This window comes from Natrix helvetica, assembly GCF_964273705.1.
Source record: "Natrix helvetica genome assembly, chromosome: 1".
NCBI lineage: Eukaryota > Metazoa > Chordata > Lepidosauria > Squamata > Natricidae > Natrix > Natrix helvetica.
Genome location: NC_138548.1, coordinates 240,292,211 through 240,314,123, shown reverse-complemented (window position 1 = coordinate 240,314,123; position 21,913 = coordinate 240,292,211). Strand labels below are relative to the sequence as shown.

The 21,913-nt window shown below is 41.8% G+C and overlaps 1 protein-coding gene and 1 pseudogene across 2 annotated transcripts; one reads left to right on the top strand and one right to left on the bottom strand.

Moving 5' to 3' along the window:
- Positions 1–2,401: 2,401 nt before the first annotated feature.
- LOC309388236 (small ribosomal subunit protein eS7-like) lies at positions 2,402–3,323 on the bottom strand (annotated as a pseudogene). Its single transcript has one exon. The product of its transcript is annotated as a small ribosomal subunit protein eS7-like (transcript).
- A 136-nt stretch (positions 3,324–3,459) lies between these two features.
- CHMP6 (charged multivesicular body protein 6) lies at positions 3,460–17,252 on the top strand. The gene is made up of 8 exons (XM_081945394.1): positions 3,460–3,778; positions 6,548–6,657; positions 7,887–7,974; positions 9,695–9,781; positions 9,872–9,937; positions 10,223–10,303; positions 11,391–11,445; positions 15,460–17,252. The coding sequence occupies exons 1-8, from the start codon at positions 3,716–3,718 to the stop codon at positions 15,510–15,512; spliced, it is 603 nt and encodes a 200-aa protein (XP_081801520.1). The 5' UTR covers positions 3,460–3,715; the 3' UTR covers positions 15,513–17,252.
- The last annotated feature ends 4,661 nt before the right edge of the window (positions 17,253–21,913 follow it).

Below are 21,913 nucleotides of genomic sequence, written 5' to 3'. Positions count from 1 at the left end.
TGCGTGGGAAGTACCAGCTGTTAACTGAAAGCCTCCTCCAGGCTTCATTATATTCATATTGGTCCTCTTTCTTATCAATTTTGGGACAAATCCTACTTTCTTTCTTAAATGTGACTCCTCTCCTTGGCCTGTATTTAGCATGGGTGGAATAAAAGGCAATTGTATGTTTCTGTATTTCAAATATTTTCTTCCCTTGGACAGGATTATTAAATAAATGTGACTGGGCATCTCTAAATTTACATGCAAATAAAATGTATCTGTGTGGGTTTCAATGCTAATTTCAGTGAAAACATAATCCATTGAAATTATGTGATTAAAAAGTGATTTCTACAAGCCAAGCAATGTTGTGCATTCATGTAACCCGATCCTAGCTTGAATGTAGTGAATGTATTTTGTATGTCAGATTCCAGATTAAACTTATGTAACTCGTCACATACACAAACTAAGAAACCCCAACACATTCCTCCAATGGAGAAGGTTTGGTTTAAAAAACAAAACCTAGAGAGGATTCTGCAGAAAAAGGCTACATGAGGAATAAAGCTTTTAGCTCAGCAGCCTCTGTGAACATTTGCTATCTCAAATAAGCTGGAGAAATCCACACTTCGAACACAATTTGCTTTAAAATTGAAGAAATAATCAAAATCTATACCCATTAAGACGTGGTAGGTTATTTTTTGGTACTGTGATAACTTTCATGTTCTCTCACTATACAAATTATGGAATTAGATATTTTTGAGCCCTCGTTTATACTTCAGGTTGTGTTCATAAAAATAAGATTTTTGGGGGGTGATTACGAGTGGTCATGTTGAGGGTGCATAATGATCCTTCAATATGTTCTGAAGTGTTGTCCATGATATGGTTTCTACATCGGTTGGTGCTGCTAATGATTGAACCATCTTGTAAATTCGCGGTCCACAATATCATAGGAAAAGTGTCCTTTTCCTAGTGTCCCGACAGAGCTTGAAGGTTATTTGCCTCCATAAACATTCAAAATCGACCCATATAGGAAGACCAGAGTCAAAAGGAGCTGGTGGAGAATGTGTGGTCATCTAGGAATGGCTGCTGCTGTTGCCACGAAGACGGCCACTGATGCCACGCCGATGCCCAGTCCTCTATGCTTTGTTCTCTTCTAAAATCCCATCACCAGTATTAGATAGGGGGCTGAGGGAAGAGGAAGGACGAGGTGGTGGTGAAAGGGCTCTTTATTCTAAGTCCGATGCAACAACCAAAAAAAGCAGCTGGCTTCCTGGCAGTTTCCTCCTTTAAAGGGAGTTGTCCAGGCAGCTCAGCCACCGACAGTCCACCAATTTCCTGCCTGGAAATTGGACGACGAGTGGAATGTTACTCTCTTTTACATATGTAACAGATCTGTATTTTAAAATTTTCCAATGTGTCTTCAGGTAAACTGCTCTTTATCTGTAGGAGAAAATTATGTTCTTTTTGATTTTTCTTTAATTGGAAAATTATTGCATTTTTGTAATCTGGGGAGCTCCATACAGCATCTCTGATTTTAAAGGTTAAAAGGACTTTTGTTTTAATTAACGTTGATTTTATTTATCTTCTGTGATATTTGTCTTTCAAGGTAGGAGGAAAGGAGCGCTGATTCTTCTAGTACCACTTTTATGTTGCACGCCTAGGAGATGGCACTATAGAAATTATTAGAATTTTTCCGCTTTGGATTTGTGACAAAATTATTTCTTTTGCACTCCAGGGTTAAACAGTGAACTACAGGTAAAGCACCGTAAGATACAGGCTAGTGGCAAGAGCTACCAAGCTGCTTCTGTAAATCTGTAAGATGTTGTAGCAGGGTCATAAATCCAAAGCCCTGGTCCTTTTGTACGTAAGTGCCACATAGATTCACTTTTGAATGGTTCAGGGCATCTGCGATTTGGCAGATTTCTACTTCCCTGCAGATTCCATTGGCCTTAAATTAATACTGAATATTAGAACCACATTAAGGCTGGTGTGGACTGTATGTCAGACAAAGATCCACCCAAATAATACAAAACCAAGAGTGTCATTTTCCTTATCCTTCCTTCCCACCAACTGGGCTTCATGCAGCTGCTGGTGTATTTGGTTCGCATGGAATCTTGCTTTTGCATTTTTAACATTTGTAAGAAACTAGGAAAAGCCACTGTAACCTGTCTCCTTCCTACAAGTTTTATTTCTGTGAAATACTCAATCACAACTACACTGCTAAGCCTGTATCCATAATCTACTGAGACTAATGAAACTGATCACAATAGAAAATAGAATAGAATGACAGGGAAGGGACTTTGGAGGTCTTCTAGTCCAACCCCCTGCTTAGGCAGGAAACCCTACACCACTTCAGACAAATGAATATCCAACATCTTTTTTAAAATAAGGAATTAACTTTTAATTCACATATAGTTTTTGCACTTTACAGCTGAAATTCTGGAAACTCAAACTCATCTTTGCCCGTCAGCTCTCTCGTATACACCAGAAAATGTTTCAACCTTGTTGAAGTCTTCAAGAATGGCATTGTGCACGTCAGTAAGTGTACGGCTCCTGGGACGCTTCTGCTTGTCTTTTGTGCAGCTTTTTCTTGCTGGCTTGGGTAACATTCTTCTCTGGGCAATAAAAACTATGTGTTTTCCACTGATTTTTTTCTCCAGCTCACAAACTAGAACTAGCCGTACCTGAATCTTCTGAAAAGACTTCAGCTAGGGAACTGGTACGAAAATGATGACTGCTTTTCTACCACCACCTACTTCAATCTCCTTTGCTGCTGCAATATTCATTTCTCTCAGCTGGGCCTTTAAGTCAGAATTCATCTTCAACTCCAAGAGAGCTTGGGAGATGCCAGATTCAAATTCATCTGGCTTTTTGCCATTGGGCTTCACAATCTTTGTGCTTGAACTTAACATGGCTAACATCTTCTTAAAAAACATCCAGTGTTGGAAAATTCACGACTTCTGGAGGCAAGTTGTTCCAATGATTAATTGGTGTAAATGTCAGGAAATTTCTCCTTAGTTCTAAGTTGCTTCTCTCCTTGATTAGTTTCCACCCATTGCTTCTTGTTCTACCCTCAGGTGCTTTGGAGAATAGGTTGACTCCTTCTTCTTTGTGGCAACCCCTGAGATATTGGAACAATGCTATCATGTCTCCCCTGGTCCTTCTTTTCATCGTTCTACATAAATTATAGAAATCTTTTTCATAGCGAAGGTCTCATAAAAAGAAAACCCCCAGGAATGCAAAGAATAAAGGGCGCCCTAGATTAGTGTGAGAAATTGAATGCACGCATCATTTGAAGATATTATCAATCGCCAATCTCCATCTCGGGCAAAGAAAGCAACAGTCACCTCGCACCCGTCCCGTATCCCTAAAATACCGAACTGAAGGAGCAGCTACTCTCTTTATATAGCATGCGTTACGGTAAAAGGATGCGGGATACGTCACTTCCTCTCCGGAAGGCGGGAGAAAAGATACTTAGAGAACCGAAAGTTGAATCCTACCTCAGTGTGCCAGTAAAACCATATAACTTGTCCCGGAAGTGTGCTATCCAAAAAGAAAAGAAAAGTGGGGGAAGTCTTCCTCTGTCATTTTCTTAAGTCCGCGACACGAGTCCGCCGTCGATTTCGCTCCGAGTCTGGCGGGTCTCGTTCTACCAGAATAGAGCCTCGGTGGCCTCCGTACTGAAGTAAGCCACGGGTGGGGCCGAGGTAGGCCAGGCCGCGCGGGCGGGGCCGGGGCGATGGGGAATCTGTTCGGTCGCAAGCGGCAGACCCGCGTTACCGAGCAAGATAAGGCCGTGCTGGTGAGAGCGGGGACGGGGGAGGAAGGAGGGCGGGGGGGGGGGAAAGGTGGTGGGAACGGCAGGCTGCCTCCGCGCGCCGGAGCTTCAGCTTCAGCTTCTCTCTCTCTCTCTGGCACCAGAACCCAGCAGGGCTGCCTTTCCTGCGGGGTAACCCTTGGCTGCTCTGCTCCGCCCAGCCCTCCGTCTCCTCCGGAGAAAGGAAGGCAAGAAAAGATACCTGAGCGCTCCGGCTGCCGGCCGGGGTTTCTGGCACGTGCAGGAAGGGGGCGAAAGAGGGGCGCCTGCACAAGAGCCCGTAACTCCAGGAAGGCGGGAAAGGAAGCGACTTTTGTTCTCCTTTACGGGCGGCTTTACTTCTTCCACGGACTTCCTCGCAGTCCTTTCCCACTTTTCTTTCCCTCCCCTTCTTCTCTTTAAATAAAAAGCGTGCCACTGTGTGTGTGTATGCACACATGCATGCATGCATGCATGCATGCATATACAGGAGTGAGTGCACCCCCTCACATTTTGTAAATATTTAAGGATATCTTTTTATGTGACAACACTGAAGAAACGACCCTGGGCTACAATGTAAAGAAGTGAGCATGCAGCTAGTATAACAGTGTAAATGTGCTGTCCCCTCAAAATAAGGCAACACACGGCCATTAATGTCTCAATTGGTGGCAACAAATACTTAAATAGTTACAAAATGTGAGGGGGTGTACTCACTTCTGTGATATAATGTATATACACACATAAATGCGTGCATATATGCAAAATATTGGTCTGCCACCTTTCTTTTCCTTTGAAGTGGTCCTCGGTGCTCTCTGAAGCTTGGTGGTAGCCTTGCAAACATTTCATGACCCAAACTAAGGTAACATCAGTACTATTAGGACGTTACTAGCATTGATGATGTTACCTAGTTTGGGTAATGAAACGTCTGCAAGGCCTCCACCAAGCTTCAGAGAGCACTGAGGACCCCTCATTTTAACCAGAGGTTACAAGCATTTTCTTTCTTTGGTGTATCAGTGCAAAGAGGCAGAACGCTTCAACCAATAGCTTGTTGGATAAAATAATAAAATAATTGTGTGTGTGTGTAAATTAACATGGAATAACAAGCTGTATGTGATTGCATAACCTACCTTTGGCCCTAGACACTTTGTGGGAACACAGCCATAATGGGTGGAAGCTGCCTGGATATTATATGCTGTCTGGAGTTGGGAATCTTGGCTTGTAGTCTTGCTTAAGCCCAAGTGTTTTGACCCAAATCCTATGTCGCAAAGCTACGACACCTTTTTAGATGATCTTAAAAATATCCTGAAGTTGCCGAGTCCTTTTGAAGTTGGAATTAATGTCATACTTTGGGTGTGCGGTAGAATTTTTCTGAATACCTTGAATGTTAAAAAGCATAACATACTCCTATTTCAATAATGTGAAATAAGTTGGAAAGCAGCTTAACTACCAGGAAATAAAGGAGAAAAGGACATAATATGTAGAATGGAGAAATTCTGCAGATTATAGAAATGCATAAAGTAAAATGCAAGGTCATTGAATAGGAAATAAGAGATCTTTTCTCAAATGTTTTGTTAAGGAAATCTCAAACAACTGTTCTTTGTTTGACCTATCATGCAATTTCATAATCTAGAATCTTTTCATATAGTTACTTAATGTCCACTAAACGTATGTAGGAAATTGAATTTGTATCATCCCAAGTCAATGCATTTATAAAGCTTTGTATTGGTTCTTAACAGTGAGATTCTTGCTGTCAAGCAGTGAAAGTGTTCAGCAGAAATATTTTCTAATCCCACCTGAAAGAACCAGGGATTGGACCTGGAACATTTTTACATGCAAAGTACATGCTGTGACACGAATCACAGTTCTTCATTTAACAAGAAAATTGGCATGCCTTACAGGATTGCATTATCAGAATGTTTCATGACACTTCAGAGTTCCTTATTACTTTATGAGGAGCCTTTTATATATGTCAATAGCTTTAAGGGCAGATTTACTGACTGTTGAATCTGTCAGGAGAGAAATTGTGAGCCACTTTCACTTTTGATTCTTCCGTATTTCCATATGACTAAAATTGTCATTTGTTTGTATTTATTACATTAGAATTTAAGTAGATCACCATTGTTGGGTGTAATTAAACTGAAGATAGTAAAACTGTCTACAGAATGGAAAGAAATGTTGGAATACAATTATATTTTTTTTCAATATGTAATGGAACCCCACCCCATTCCAGGCTCTAATAGATGCATCATAGATTCGTGCGACATTTTGTAGAAACTATGAGCTATTCATGTAATGACCAAGAGATCTGGATGCTTTCCCAACAATTATAGTCACGCACTTCCCAGAAGGGGGAACCTGTTACTCTCTGAATTCGTCAGTGGCCATATATGAGAAGAACTGTAGTCTAACAATATCTGGAGATCAAATTTTTTATTAGTGAATGCATAGCAACATAAACAATTGTTCTGAATGATACTTAAACTTTCTAATAAGGCACCCTTTAAATTCAGCAATGTGTGAATGCCAGGGGATGGCAATAATTCTTACCATTTTTTTTTGTATTTTTAATATATAATATTAATTATTATATAATGTATAACAATGAACCAGTAGCAGTGATTTGACTTTAATTTTGCATAGCTTAACTTTCAACTCGTTTAACTTTCCAGTATTTTCCAGCACAGTAGATTGGAGATCAAGATTGCTGGGTTCACAGGTATACCTTCTTAAGGAAGAAAATATTTCTTCTAATGGACTGTTTGTTTTCTTCTCCAGCAACTAAAACAGCAACGAGACAAATTAAAGCAATATCAGAAAAAGATTTCTCTACAGCTGGAACGAGAGAGGATTGTTGCTCGTCAACTACTAAAAGATGGCAAGAAAGAGTAAGTCACTTTTGGACAGAGTTTGAGCTTAGTTATTTATATTTATTTGTACCCCACCTTTATTATTTTTACAAATAATTCAAGGTTATGTGCAGAAGCATCACACGTGTGTAAACCAGTAGTAAGAAATAATGGAAACCCATCACTGGTGTCAATTATATCCAAACATACCTTCCTTCTCCTGTTTTCCCCACAATAACAACTTTGTGCGGTGGGTTGGGAGGGAGAAGGGATTAGCCCAAAGGCACCCAACCAACTTTCATGGCTAAGGCAGGACTTGAACTCACAGTCTCCCACTTCTAGCCTCATACCTTAACCACTTAGACCAGTGGTGTCAAACTAGTAGCCCACAGGCCAGATCCATCACGTGCAGGCCACGCCCACCCCAGCTCCGTGAATGGGAAAGACATCATGTGACGCCGTGGGTTTTGACACCCGTGACAGACCAAACTGGTTCCATATATATTATATGTAGCGCCAGATTTCAATATAGCCTTAGCCAAATGATTCCCGCTGGTGTTTCAGCTGAAACATGCCCTCCTATGCTTTCTAGTTCTCTGCTGTGTATAGTGGAGACTGCTGTTTGGAAATATTCTGGTGTGTCCCAACAGTCCTTTCAATTGCAGCATTTTAAGTAGATGCCCCTAAGTTCCAGAATTCTTTTGTCAGGTGGCCCATCTCATTTGCTTACCAACAAACTTCCAAAAGTCAATGAAAAACTTTATTTTTAACAGAGATTATATGTTTGTAAACCATTTGGCTATTTTGGGATTGGATGTTTGTGGAGGGGAGTGATTGCAGCTATTGTGTTTTTCTGCTATTTTCTAAGATTTTATATTATTATTTTTAGGGTAACTGTAAATAATTTAAATAAAAACAAATACCTGGTAACAGTTTGACAGCCAGTGCAATTTAATCACTGTAGTGTGTTGACATAGTGGCCGCACACTTTTAAAACATTTTAAAGGGTTAAAAATATTTCTAGGGAATAAATATATCAGTTTTGTTGGCTATAATGGTGAAAAATAAGGTTTGCTTGACAAGAGGCAATATGCCAGACTAGTACTGTAACTGACCTATATGTTTTTCCAAGGACATTTAGTTAACTTGTCAAGTTATCAAACCCTGAAAGAAATTATTTTTTTCTATTGAGCTGGGATAAAAATGGCTTGGTATAATATTTTTTTCTAGACTTGCTTTTTCATCCACTCCTTTTTTTCTCCTTCTAGGAAAGCCAAGCTTCTGCTAAAGAAGAAGCGTTATGAAGAGCAATTGTTAGACAAAACTGAAAACCAAATTAGCAATTTAGAGCGCATGGTATGTGGGATTGAGTTTCTTGATTGCATCTGGTCACTTGATTTTCAGGATTTCTGAAGTTTGGCTTACATGTAAGCTTCTGCATTTAGTTTAATTCACTTTTAATATAAGAGGATTTCTTCAACTCAGGATTCACGTTGTCTTTTATGGTGGAATGCTGTGATTTAAGCTTCCTTTAGGAGTACTGTATAGACGCAGTGGCTAAGATGCTGAGCTTGTTGATCAGAAAGGTGGACAGTTTGACGGTTCGAATCCCTAGCACTGGATAATTGAATGAGCTCCCGTTACTTGTCCCAACTTCTGCCAACCTAGCAGTTCGAAAGCATGTAAAAATGCAAGTAGAAAAATAGGGATCACCTTTTGAAATAGAGTTCCGTGCGCCTTCACAGTTTAGTTATGCCGGTCACATGACCACGGAGACGTCTTCGGACAGCGCTGGCTCCTTGGCTTTGAAATGGAGATAAGCACCTCCCTTAGAGTTGGGAACAACTAACATATGTGCGAGGGGAACCTTTAGCTTTATATACTCACAGATAAGCCGACCCTCAAAATTTAGTTAAAATACCGTGAAAACTATGTCCCCCTCAGATAAGCCAACCCATGAATTTTTAACCAAGATACTGCTAGGCATTTGCTGTTTGTGCAGTTGGGCCATGATAGTCTTTAAAAAATCTGAGCTGCAGTTTGCAGGTAAGCCAAATACAATTTGTGGGGTGTATTTTGATACTTAAAATTACCAGCTTATCTGTAAGTATACACGGTACCCCTGGGTCTTGGCACAAGTATATATTGTTTGTCTTAAGAACAGAATGATAGCTTTGAACAGCATTAGCTGCTTTAATGGTCACATGATATTGGCAGACCTGTCCCTCGTTCCATCATTTTTTTTGCTAGTCATCCAGCCCTCTTATCAAACTTGTCACAGTTCTAATATCCTTGCATTTTAAGGAGAATTGATAGTGTATACATTCATGTGTCCATGTGCCTTTTTGCAAGAAAAGTTGAGAGGCATCAGAAATCAATTTGAACAACTTGTAGTCCAGAAATCAATTTGAACAACTTGTAGTCCTAGTGATTCAGTAGACACTGATAGCAATAGCAATAGCACTTAGACTTATATACCACTTCAAGGTGCTCTACAGCCCTCTCTTAAGTGGTTTACAGAGTCAGCCTATTGCCCCCAACAATCTGGGTCCTCATTTGATTCATACAGTGAAGTTATAGAACTTAGACTTCTCTTGCTTTTCTTGCTGACATAGCAAGATTCTCATTTACTAAGGAATGCTCCTTATTTTGCTTGGTGCTTTACTGTCCATGGATTCTGTAGACCAGATCTAGGCTTTTTACAGACCCTGGGCCACATCTGGTCCTTTCGCTGTCACTGTCCAGACCACGATTTGCTTTTATTTTGAAGACAACTGCTTGGTTGTTGTTGTTTTTCAATTTAAGTATGTGCGCCCTTCCATGGCTTATTGCATGCCTTCACAGCCCTATTGGTTTGGCCCTCCACAACAATCCCAGTTCCTGATATGGCTCCTTGGGAAAACTAATTGCCCATTCTTGCTGTAGACCATCTAAGTGTACAAACTGTCAACCAGTGAAACAGGCTGCCACAGGCTGCCTTCTGTTCGCTAGAAGTCTTCAAACATCTTCAGGTTGCTTTCCTTAACACTTATAGCTAGAACATGGCACTCTGTGATCCTTGTCTTCTCTCTTACAGGTCCACGATATTGAATTCACACAGATTGAGCTGAAAGTGATTGAAGGTCTCAAAATTGGCAATGAATGTTTAAATAGAATGCACCAAGTAAGTATGATCGGAGCTGCCTGCCCTCTCTTAAATTGCATCTCACTGCCAGTCATCTTGTTGATGTAAAATTGTGGGGTTCTCTTACAGGTTATGTCAATAGAAGAGGTGGAAAGAATCATGGATGAAACCCAGGAGGCTGTAGAGTACCAGAGGGTATGTATGGCTTGCATGGTCCCTTCTGCAGTGCCTTAGTGCAAGGCATTGTGTTTTTATGTCTTGCATTCCACCACTTCACTCCTTTGAATTTTTAACATGCTTGTTTACATGTAGCATAAAGTACCTTACCATATTACCTGAAAGTGTGCATTAAATTAGTCCTGAAGCTAAAACAGATAGGTACAATTGGTCATATACATTTTTATGTCGGTGAAGGAACTGAAATGTTGGAGATCTGTTACTGCATGGTGTTCACCGAGCTGTCTGCCTTTTTCTTTGCAGCAAATAGATGAGATATTGTCTGGAAGCTTCACTACAGAGGATGAAGATGCTATTTTAGCTGAATTAGATGCCATCACTCAGGTAAGCACCAATTGCCAAGTCAGGGAATTAGTTCAGGAGTTGTATTTTGAAATGGTATCTTTTTATGAGGAAGCAGCATTTTTACCCAAAATATTCAGATTACAAGTAGTCCTCGACTTAGGACCACAATTGACCACAAAATTCCTGTTGCTAAATGAGAGTTAAGTGAATTTTGCCCCGTGTTTCTTCCTACCGTTGTTAAGTGAATCATTGCAGATAGAACTTAGCTCAAGAAAATTCAAGTAAATAATCTGGCGGCATTAGTATATTTATTATTATTATTTTATTTTTGGGGTAATTCTTGATGTTACTGCATATCTTTTAAATTGGCTTCATGTCTGTATATTTACCAGTCCCATGCTAGTAGAGAAATAAGTGATTTGCAGAAAATATAAATCAGAATTCATTTTATATCTTATCTTCTTGCTATGATCAAGAAAGAAGGAAATAAATAGTGCCTCAATAATCTTCTGATTATTCCTTCTTACAAGTTAGGAAGCCCCTGTAATTTTTCTACTGTGGTGTCCACCAGCAGTTTCAGGGATAAAGGAAGGGATAGTATCTCAGAGACCATACATTGTTGCTTGATAGAAAATGATGACTATGTATCCGATTCAAATTACTATGAGCAATCCACAATATTTCCTAAAAAACGTCTATGCATGTCCCACGCTATACAATACCATAGACATGGTATTGTAATCAACAACCAGCCAGCTGTGGGTGATCTGGAAAAACTTGAATAGCATTGACTCAGGAATTCCAAGAACTATAAACTAGATGTGAAAAAGACCATTTCAAACCATTTCTTTATTGATGTCAAGAAAACTACATGTCGATCCTCACGCAGTCCTTGTGAATTGAGCTTTATTCATTGAAGAGTCAATAGCTTCACTTAACCAAATTAATCAGAATTACCCATCAAGGTGTTGGAGGCATAGTATAAATAATACAGGCTCAAAACTCTAGAAGTGACAGACTGATGGTAACATAGTTATTTCCTGTGCATTTAAAAGTTCCACGGTTAATATAAAGTTGTTTCCTGTCTTTAGAATATGTTTCACAAGAACCTTTTTTTCCCTTCCAGGAGCAGATTGATCTTCCAGAGGTTCCCTCAGAGCCTCTCCCAGAAAGGATTTCAGGTAATATTATCTGTTTGGCATTTATCCTCTCCTTTTGATATTGCCATTGTACACAAAGCCAAAGACGGCTTTTGGTCTTTGGCTATGACTAATACATACTTCATTCAAGACAGAAATGACATCCACAGAACATTCACAAATATCTCTAGGGCTGTTTATAATAGTTTGTATTGAAATTGACTTTGTGTTCAGTCCCCAGCCAGGTATTATAATCTATGCAGAGCTTTAGAGTTTGTAGTTTTAATGTTTGTACCGCTTGGTGGCAATTATTTGTACATTACCTTGAAAATAGGTGTGGGGTATTAGCCCAGTATTGACAAAAGAGGAAGGCTGGAAAATGAGTGAATTTTCCACTTATATTAGATTTCATTTGGTCCTGGGCCTTCCATACTTCGGCATCTAACCCTCTAAACTACTATTTTGCATTAGCTGTAGCTCTTTTACCTATTTTGTTGTTACATTCCATATTTTCTCTGGAAACTCAAAGGAGCAGCATGGAAATCTCTTGCTCTTATCCTGCTAGCAACCCTCCTAATATGAGAGTGTACCATAGTCCATAGTCACCCTGTGAATTCATGGTTCAATGGAGGTTTGAACTTGGGCGTGTCTCAGCCCTGCACTTTAAACGTTATACCATATTGGTGTATGCCAGCGATGGCGAACCTTTTTTGGCTCGCGTGCCACAAGTGGGGGGAGCGCAGGGGGGTTGTGTGCGGGCATGCCGCACCCATAATGCAATGTGCGACCCCCCAGTGCGCATGCGCGCACTACAGGCACGACCCCCCATTTTTACATGCTTTTTTCACCCTCCCCAGGCTCCAGAGGCTTTATAGGAGCCTGAGGAGGGCAAAAACAGCCTCCCCCGCCCCCCCCGGACGTTGTCCGGAGGCTTCAGGGACCTTCGGAGCAGTCAAAAGACCCTCCGAGCAAACCGGAAGTGACTTCCTGTTTTCTTGGAGGGTCGTTTTGAATGCTCCAAAGGCTTCAGGGACCGTCCAGAGGCCTCCCAGATGCCGTCAGAGCACTCAAAACGACCCTCTAAGCAAACCGGAAGTCACTTCCGGTTTGCTCGGAGGGTCGTTTTAAGCATTTCGAAAGCTGGTCCCTGAAGCCTTTGGAGCACTCAAAACAACCCTTCGAGCAAACCGGAAGTCCATTCCTGAACTTAAGGTTTGCCCGTAGGGCCGGTTTTTTATGCTCCAGAGGCTTCACAGAAGCTCATGAGGCCTCCGGGGAGGGGCAGGGGGGGCTCTTTTCGCCCTCCCCAGGCTCCTATAAAGCCTCTGGAGCCTGGGGAGGGTGAAAAATGGCTTTAAAAAAGGGTGAACTCAGCTGGCCAGTGCACGTATGCGCGCTGGCCAACTGACAGGGCAGCGCCTCGCATGCCCTGACAAATGGCTCTGCGTGCCACAGGTTCGCCATCACTGATATATACCATATAGAGATCACAAGAGAGGTTTTTTCCCCGCTACATTATACTTGAGTGCTTCTCCCATTTCAAGCATAGAACATAAATAACCTTTTTAAAGTAATACTTGCTTATCTAGAAACTGTTAACTGTTTTCCTATCTCTTACCCAATTTTGAATTGCTATGAGAGGCTAAAATCTAGAAACTAATTTAAAAAATAAAGTTACTTCTAATTTGTGTCTTAAAACATCGGGCTCCTGTTTTTTGTTCAATTTGCTTGTCTCTTTTTCTGAAAGCAAACACTGAAATGTAAAATAAGTGGGGCTGTAGTGAATTTGTAGAGAATGAAAGTAGGAAGCAAAAGGATGAGAACTGAGAAGTAGGACATTTTTGCTGTCTCAGTTTTTATTTGCAATGCAAATGTAGTATTAGTTTATGACTCATTAAAACAGCCACATCTGGTTTCAGGATCATGTAGCAATGGGGGAAGGCTTCTCTGCAATGGTTACCATTGTATGGTCCAGGAAAGCAACACAGCTGCTTAAATTAGTCATAAGCAGGTTCCATATTTGCACTCCTGCATATTCTGAAGCACCTCTTGAAAACTGAATCTATAGCACACGATGTCAACTACCAAGTGCACACTCCCAAAGCAGTTTCCTGGGTTGTTGTTTTTTTAGCAAGTTTAATTGTAATTTTGATCATGCCCCAAACCCGGTACTCTCAAAAATAGATTGAAAGCACAGGTATTTAGAACTGGTTTTGCTTGGACCAGATTATAGCCTGCCTAAAATGCAATGGATTAAAATTGAATCTGGATGAGTTGGAAAGCTTGGTAGTTGGTGAGTTCTCAGACGATTGAGAAGGACTCTTATTCTACATTAATATCTTTTTTTTCTCTCCCGAAGGAGTAAATCTACAATTTGTTGGACAGGTTCTTGGGCCTTGGGCCATCCTTGAATGCACAGATCAATGAAGTGGTCTAGAGCAGGGGTGTCAAACTCACGTCATGCAGGCTGGATGCGTTTAGCAAAGGGTGGGGGGGGGAGAAGTTGCAATACATCATGTGACGACAATGTGATGCCATGACTTTGACACCCTGGTCTAGAACATCTTTTCTAACCTGTAAATGATTTACTATTTTTTGGAGAAATATTGTTTTTGCTTTGCTTACCTATCAAATGGAGTATTACAACATACTCAGTGTAAAAAGTGGTTTTTAAGGAGAACTGGAAATGGCAGCGGCCATACTTCTCTCAGATGTATCTTAGCAGGAGCATGTGACGCATTCCGGCTAAGCTGCCCGCCAACAAATTTTTGAATCGGATTCAAGGTGCTTGAAACTAAATTTCTGAAAGGCTTGAGTCCCATTGTCCTGAAGGGAAGATTTCCTGTGTATGTTGTAAGCTCAGAGTTGCATTCTTCAGATAAAGGTCCTTTGTATGTGCCACTCTGAGAAGTGATTTTTTTGGAATCTGTAATGCTGGTGTTGGCTCCAGTGCTATGAAGCGTCTTTTCCCTGATAGTTTTGCTGCTTCCTTCTGACATTTTTGGAGGCTGGGGAAATTGGGGGGAATTAATATCTATTTTTGCTCTTTTATTTTTCCCCAGAGAGTGCATTGTGATCTGTAGTCTTTAATGTCAATTTCAGATTGTTTTTTTTATTGGTGGGGGAAGGAGGATACTGATTATTTTTTTAGGATTTTACAGAACGTTACAGTATTTTGTACATTTTGTCTTTAGTGCTTATTTGTGGAATGTATCATAGGCTGGCTCTGCTGAGACCATGCCATACATAAATATGAGAAATAACAAATATATGAGAGATACCCAACTACAGAATATCATATGTAAATAGATAGCTCTTCTAGCGAGCAGCAAGTTCAGGCTTTTATTTACAGAGTTTATTATTGAAATCTTTTCTTGGTTTGACTAATCCTTCCCTTAAATGGGCTAGATCTGGGAGGATCAGTCAGAATCGGAAGAAAACTTTCAGCGAAACTGGACAGAAGAATAGGCTTGTCAAAAATAACCACAATGTTGCTCTGCTTGTGCTACAGCGTCTCTTGCCACTTGCATTCTCCATTCACAGTGTGATTAATAGTAGCACAATGTAGCCCAGTTGATTGGCATGTTCTTCTATGCTTGTCACAGTAGCTCTCTCTTAAAAGGCATTAGGTGCCCACTGGGAGAATAGGGTTTATCTGCTGAGGCCAGAATTGAAGAGTGCACTCATAATTAAGCATATCTTCTCCAGAAAGATTGAGGCAGGGAGTGGGGACATTGCATTTCAGCAAGCATTGTGGCTCATTTGTTAGTTGACCTTGGAAAAAATCTGGTATTAATGCAACTCCTGAAGAATGTAGAGCACAAACACACACATTCTGGAAGATCAGAGATGAGTTCACCATTTACTATTTGGAGGGAATGTTTGTAGGAGCAGGAGGAGGTAAAGAGAACCTGTGTCTGAGGTCCTGAAAAGTTGCTCAGGGTGTATATCAGTTGGCAGGATTGCATAAACTGCTGCTTAGGATTTACTGGCTCTTAAAACCATTCCAAACCAATAACTCCTTCCTCTTTTGTGTATGTTTTTCCTTCTCCACAGAAAAATCGCCCATCAGAGTCAAACCAAATCCAGAATTGATTGCTGCATCTTAACTCCACTACTACCTGTGGGCTATCCCTGCATTGAATCTCGGAATCCCAGCATGCCTGGGGTATAGGAGGCCTCCCTGCTGGCATTACCCAGCCATCCTGGAGCAGGTTTTCTGCACAGAATGGAAGCTGTAACTGGTTAATGTTCCCATATCAAGGTTATTTTGTAGCGTGCGCACTCCTCCTTTTTGTAACTTAAACGGGATTAAACGGTGACTCTTAAACCTTCCAAGCCAAATGCTTTCTGCGACCAGATTTCAGCTACAGACCTGCCTCAGATGCCAGCGGAGCCTCCCTGTCTCTCTCGTTCTCTCAGTTCCTGATACACGTTGGAGCATGTTGTCACTGCTCTGCTACCCAGAGGAAAGAACTTCTGTGGAACTTCCTGGCCTTCCTCTGGACTCATTTCACTCTGGCTCTTCTGAAAGGCTGTTTTCTTTTGGAAAGGATGGAATCTCCGAACCTTGTTAAATCTGTGGGTTTTGTGTGCCAAGATTTGAGCGTCTCTTCCATTAGTAGTCCCAGCTTCTTGTGTTAGGCTGCCAGTGGGGATCCTAGAAGTTGATTCCATGTTCGGTATGCTCTTGAGGTAAATTCGCTCATGTAGGCCTGGGCACTGGGGAATAATAATGCAAGGCTGATGGGCTCATTCATTAGATGGAAAGAATCTCATTTTCTGCTAGGGGAGAAGTCTAAACGGCTTGCTAAGGGTTTGTGCTTCATATGCTTCCCTAGCCATCTGCTTTTGCCTTTGCCTCCAGAGTCTCGCAGCATGAAAAGGCTGAACAGAAGCTCAGCTTCTGAGAGCTTCTCCAAAACAAATGAGTTCAGTCATAGCAGAGGGCTTTGTTATGGCTCCTGCCCGCCTCGGCTTCGTAGATCTGGGCAGTGGGCATACCTTTTGTTTTTAATGATAGAGCCACTTCTCACCTTTATTTGTGAGTTGGTAGGTGGGTTTAAGAGCAGACTGAAACAATGCCACCCCCCACCCACCCCCACCCCCGTGGTTCTCCTCTCACAGAAAATCTGAATGTCCCTTCAATTTCCTGAATATAGGAAATTGTTAACAGTAGTTAACACTTGAAGGCTGGGCTGTGAGCTGAATAGGGTCCCTTGGGTGGACGGTTCATATATCAATAATTCCCCATCATGTTGTATTGATTTTGAAAGTATTCCATTTACCTTGGGCTGGTGGTTAAACAATGAAGGGGACTTGAAAGTTGTTTTGCCTGTTGGACAAGATAACGGCTGTATTTGCATTGTTCACCAGAGGGCAGTCTTACTCTACACTCTTTCCGACTATGACTGTGAAGGAGCATTGAGTTGTGTGTCTTAACCTCTGAATTGCTCCTGGAGGGTTGCATTTATGTTTTGTTTCTTCAAGCAAATAGCAAGGGGGCACCTGAAGGAATACAAGGGCCTGCTCTGGTGGTGTCCTGGGTCTCATACAGGTGGGGTTTCTTAAAGGGCTTTATTAGACACCCACCCCCGGTTTATCATACAGCTCAGTGCCTGGGGAAATAGATGGAAGGATGCTTCTGCTTTTTCCTTGCCAGTAAGAACAGAAACGACTAGAACTAATGAAAACCAAATCTGCAAAGCCCATGAAGAGAAAACACTACTGTGTGCCACGTGGCCTTAGAGAACAGGCTTGGACTTAGCTAAATCGCTTTGTGATTTCCTGATCCATACTCTTCTTGATGACTCAGGTGGAATTAAAAGTGTTGTTCAGCCTCCAGGAAAGTCCTGTCTTCTCCATTTGCTGTCCATAGCCATAATTTGGCTGAATTCCTTTTGGGAGCTCCTTAAAACAGGGAAGGTAGAAGCAGAGTAGGTAGGGACAAGTTGGTAATGCCTTCATTCCCCTAATGTCCTGTTGTGTACCTTGGTCAGGAGCCAAACTTAATACTGTGTTTCTGGGTACCTACAACATTGGGGATAGCATGACATCCTCATGTTTTCCTTCCAGCAGGAGACTGAGCTAAAAGGTGAAGAGAGATTTGGAAGTATTTTACGCGGAGGGAAGGAAGGAATGGCTCTCTCTACATTCTTAAGAATGTGGGTCAGGGATAGAGACGTTAACATAGCTTTGCTGCTTTTGGGTTATGTTAGTAGGGTAACCAACTTTAATAGCTTTCTTTGGAGGTCACACCCGAAATGCAAATGTGGGCCAGAAAAAAAGTGCTCTCACTGTGCCAGTCTATCACATCTGCTTCGAATAGGATGTAGGCTATGATGTGGTTTCACGAAGCTCAAGTGTGAACTCGGGCGCTGGGGTTTATTATGGCTTATGGGGCAATCTAGTGTTAGCAAAATTACATTTCAGATTGAAATATGAATTCAACCTGTGACTTTCAGTGGGGGAGGGGCAGGGTGTGTTGCTAAGGAGCTTCTTGTATGCATTGTACTTTAGTTTCCTGGATTCAGACATGCTCCTATCCCTAGGAGTCGTGTTCCAGTTTAATTCCCCCCAACAAAGAAACTGAAAGGCGTTTCCCACTTGAAGGAGTTCAAACTGTAGCAGAGATTGTACAATAGACATAGCCCCCAAATTTGTCTTATCTAGAAGGTACCTTGCCTTGTCCTTGTCTTCAAGGACTTCCCTGCCTTTTAAACTCCAGGTGAGTTCAGCCTCCCTTGCTCAAAGCCTACACAAGTCTTTCTTTGGTGGAGCTATTCCTATTCTCCTGGGAGTTTGTGTGTATGTGTTTGGGGGGGGGGGGGGTTACTGCTTGTAGAACTGCTATAGTTGTCTAGCCCTGATGTGGTTTCTATGCCAACTCAATGCAATCCTGGGAGGAGGAACAGAGGAATTGATTCAACAGTGATCAGTTTAGCAAAACCAAAAGGTTTCCTACCCCAACTCTGCAGATAATGTTCTAATGTATTCTAATTCTCTGTATTCTGATTGCCTGAAGAAGGTTTAGGTTTTATCATAAATGCTTGTTCAACCATTCCTTTTCCCAGAGAAGCTTCAACCTTCAACTAAAGGTAGCTGGGAACTATGTCATTTCACAACTAATACAAAATCAGTACAGATAGTCCTCGACTTACAACTGCAACTGAGCCAAAAATTCCTGTTGTTAAGTGAGGCATTTGTTAAGTCAATCTTGCCCCATTCTATGACTTTTCTTGCCCCAGTTGTTCAGTGAATCACTGCAGTTATTACGTTAGTGGCACAGTTGTGAAGTGAACCTGGCTTCCCCATTGACTGTTGCAAAAGGGGATCATCATGTGACCCTGGGACACTGCAACCGTCATAAATATCAACCAGTTGCCAAGTGTCTGAATTTTGATCATATGGCCTCAGGGATGCCACAACAGTGGTAAGTGTGAAAAATGGTCATAAACCTCTTTTTTCAATGCCATTGTAACTGAACAGTCACAGAAACTTCCTAACAATTAACCAGTGGAACAGAAATTGCCTTCAGAAGCTGGAGGTTTTTAAGAAGAGACTAGATAGTGAAATGGTACAGGACCAGGATGGCGAACCTATGGCACGTGTGCCACAGGTGGCACATGGAGCCATGTGTCAGGGCATGCAAGGAGGGGGTGGGGGAAGCTGTTTGCACCCTCCCCAGGCGCCTATAAAGCTTCTGGAGCCTGGGGAGGGTGAAAAAAGCATGCAAAAATGGGGGGAACGCCTGTCATGCATGATGGAGGGTCGCGCATTGCATTATGTGTGCGGCATGCCTGCGCACGACCCCCTGCTGCACTCCCCCCGCTTATGGCACGCGAGCCAAAAAAGGTTCGCCATTGCTAGAGCAAGGGGCGGAACTAGAAGACCTCCAAGGTCCCTTCCAGCTCTATTCTGATTGATTGACCGACTGACTGACAACATCAACTCTTGTAAGTCAAGGACCTGTACTACATTTTAACTTGTTCTTTTTGGTGACATAATCTGCAAACACAGCATTCCTGCCATGACTACCAACCACAGGGGCAGAGGGTGTAGTAGCCTCCCGTTCCCTATCTGTCCCCATAGACAGATTCTTTCTCACAGATACTGGAAGAGGCCTCGCTGAACATTTGCCAGTTCTGTATCTTAGACCTTCTTGTCCATATTTCTTAGTCTCATTACCCTCATCGCTTAAATTCTTCAGTGCTATGAAATGATGGGTAGGAGAATGTAAATGTCAGGCGTTGGCTGTGTTTCCCAGTTAATCAGACAGCAGCTGAAGGAAATACTGATAGAGTAGAGCCTCTGGTCACAAACACTTATGACCACAGCCAAATTGGGTGACGACCAAAATTTTTGCAAATTTTTTGCATCTCATCGTGAACAAATACTCAGGTGGCAATAAAACAAGGTAATTTCCCCTTCCCCCGTTGATTTCTCCTTCCTCGCCATTTTTTTGGGTACGCGTATGTGCAGTCAGTCTCGCTTCCGGTCATGACCAAATTGGGTTGTGACCAAAGTCATGAAATGGATTATGATTGGGACCAGAGGTTCTACTGTATAGGTTAATTTTTATCATCCATTGTCAAAGCTGATTATGATCAAATACTAGCAAATCCTTAACTCTTAAATTCCTATCCAATATGATAGAAACCAGAGGAAAAATTACAGATGTTGGCAAACATATCTCAGCCAGGACACGTCCCTCCTAATAATAGAGCAGTGTCTTTTCTGAAACAATATTGTCAAATCCCTTGGTTGCTCATGACCTTAATGGATAGGAATGTTCCCTCAAGTAGACAAGTTGATTGATGATTATGAAAGCAGAAGTAAAATGCATCTCAAAAGTTTATTTATTGTACTGGGACTTGTATGCTGCTCCAATCCAGAAGTGGCCATCGGGATCAAGGCTATTTATATCTTGAAGGTTGAAAATGATAATCAAAAGCACATTGTAGGAAATGCTTTTGATATACAGGTAATTCAGAGCTTTTTTCGTCTCATGTCAGTACATAGTTACAACAGTCTCGGAAAAGTGAATTAGGATCTATCCTCAAAGTTTACAACTGTCATAACATCCTCTTGTACAGGTTGCCCTCGACTTACACAACAGTTCACTTGGTGACCGTTGAAAGTTACAACGGCACTGAAAAAGAGACTTATGACCATTTTTTAACACTTAAAACCATTGCAGCATCCCCATGGTCACATGATCAAAATCCAGTAAAAATTCTCAAAAAAATTGGGGTCCGGTCATGTGATGACTGGCTTATATATTTATTGTTCCTATTAATGCAGGGCTTAGTTTGCACATGGAGATTTTGGAAAAATGTAGTTGATAACCTAGAGCCGTGATGGCGAACTTATGGCATGTGTACTACAGGTGGCACACGGAGCCATTTGTTAGGGCACCCCAGGCGTTGCCCTGTCAGCTCCAGTGCGCATGCAGGCGCTGGCCAGCTGACTTTGGCCTTCTTTTTTGGCCGTTTTTTTCCCCTCCAGAGGCTTTCCTGAAGCCTCCGGAGGGCAAAAAATCACCCAATGCGCAAACCGGAAGTTCAGGAACAGACTTCCGGTTTCTTCGTTGGGCCATTTTTCACCCTCTGGATGCTTTAGGGAAGACTGAAGCCTCGTGGGGGCTGTTTTCGCCCTCCCCAGGCTCCTAGAAAGCCTCTGGAACCTGGGGAGGGCAAAAAAGTGTGCCAAAAGGGGGGGTGTCGCACTGATCACGCTTGCATGTATGCGCTGGGGTCATGCGCATAGCATTATGGGCGTGGCACGCCTGGACACGACCAATGCGCTTCCATTGCATTTGGCACACGATCCAAAAAAGGTTAGCCATCACTGACCTAGGGGATATACTGCATCCATACCTCAGTGTGCTACTGAACTGAAAGCACACGCCACACAATTGTTCCAGCTAAAAGGAAATGGGGTATGATAAATATAGCTCATACAATAAAGAGAAGTAGATCACTGAGAGACCACTTGACAGTTGAATTAGGAAGAACTATCAGAACGATTCTGCTGCTCGTTATAGCTAATAGCCTGTTTTACATACAGGTAGTCCCCTAGGACCAAAATTGAGCCCCAAATTTATGTTTGTTAAGTGAATTTTTCCCCATTTTACGATTTTTCTCACCACATTTGTTAAATTAATAAATCACTGCAGTTGTTAAATTAATAACCTAGTTAATGAATCTGATTTCCCCATTGACTTTGCTTGTCAGAAGGTCGCAAAAGGGGATCGTGTGCCTCCTGGACAGTGCAACTGTCATAAATGTGAGTGAGTTGTCAAACATCCAAATGTAAATCATGTGACTATGGGAAAGCTACAATGGTCGTAAGTGTGCAAACCGGCCACAAGTCACTTCTTTCAGGGATGTAATTTTGAATCGTCACTAAAGAACTGTTGTAAGTCGAAGGCTAGCTGTATTTTGCCTTCATCATCTAACATTGCATCATGCACAAGTGTCACGGTACAGGAAGTCTCAACTTACGACAA

Excerpts from the sequence above, each read along its gene's own strand:
- CHMP6 (XM_081945394.1), top strand. The coding sequence starts at position 3,716 with ATGGGGAATCTGTTCGGTCGCAAGCGGCAGACCCGCGTTACCGAGCAA. Across the intron at positions 10,304-11,390 it reads AATTAGATGCCATCACTCAG|GAGCAGATTGATCTTCCAGA; the intron begins GTAAGCACCAAT and ends TTTCCCTTCCAG. Across the intron at positions 11,446-15,459 it reads TCTCCCAGAAAGGATTTCAG|AAAAATCGCCCATCAGAGTC; the intron begins GTAATATTATCT and ends CCTTCTCCACAG.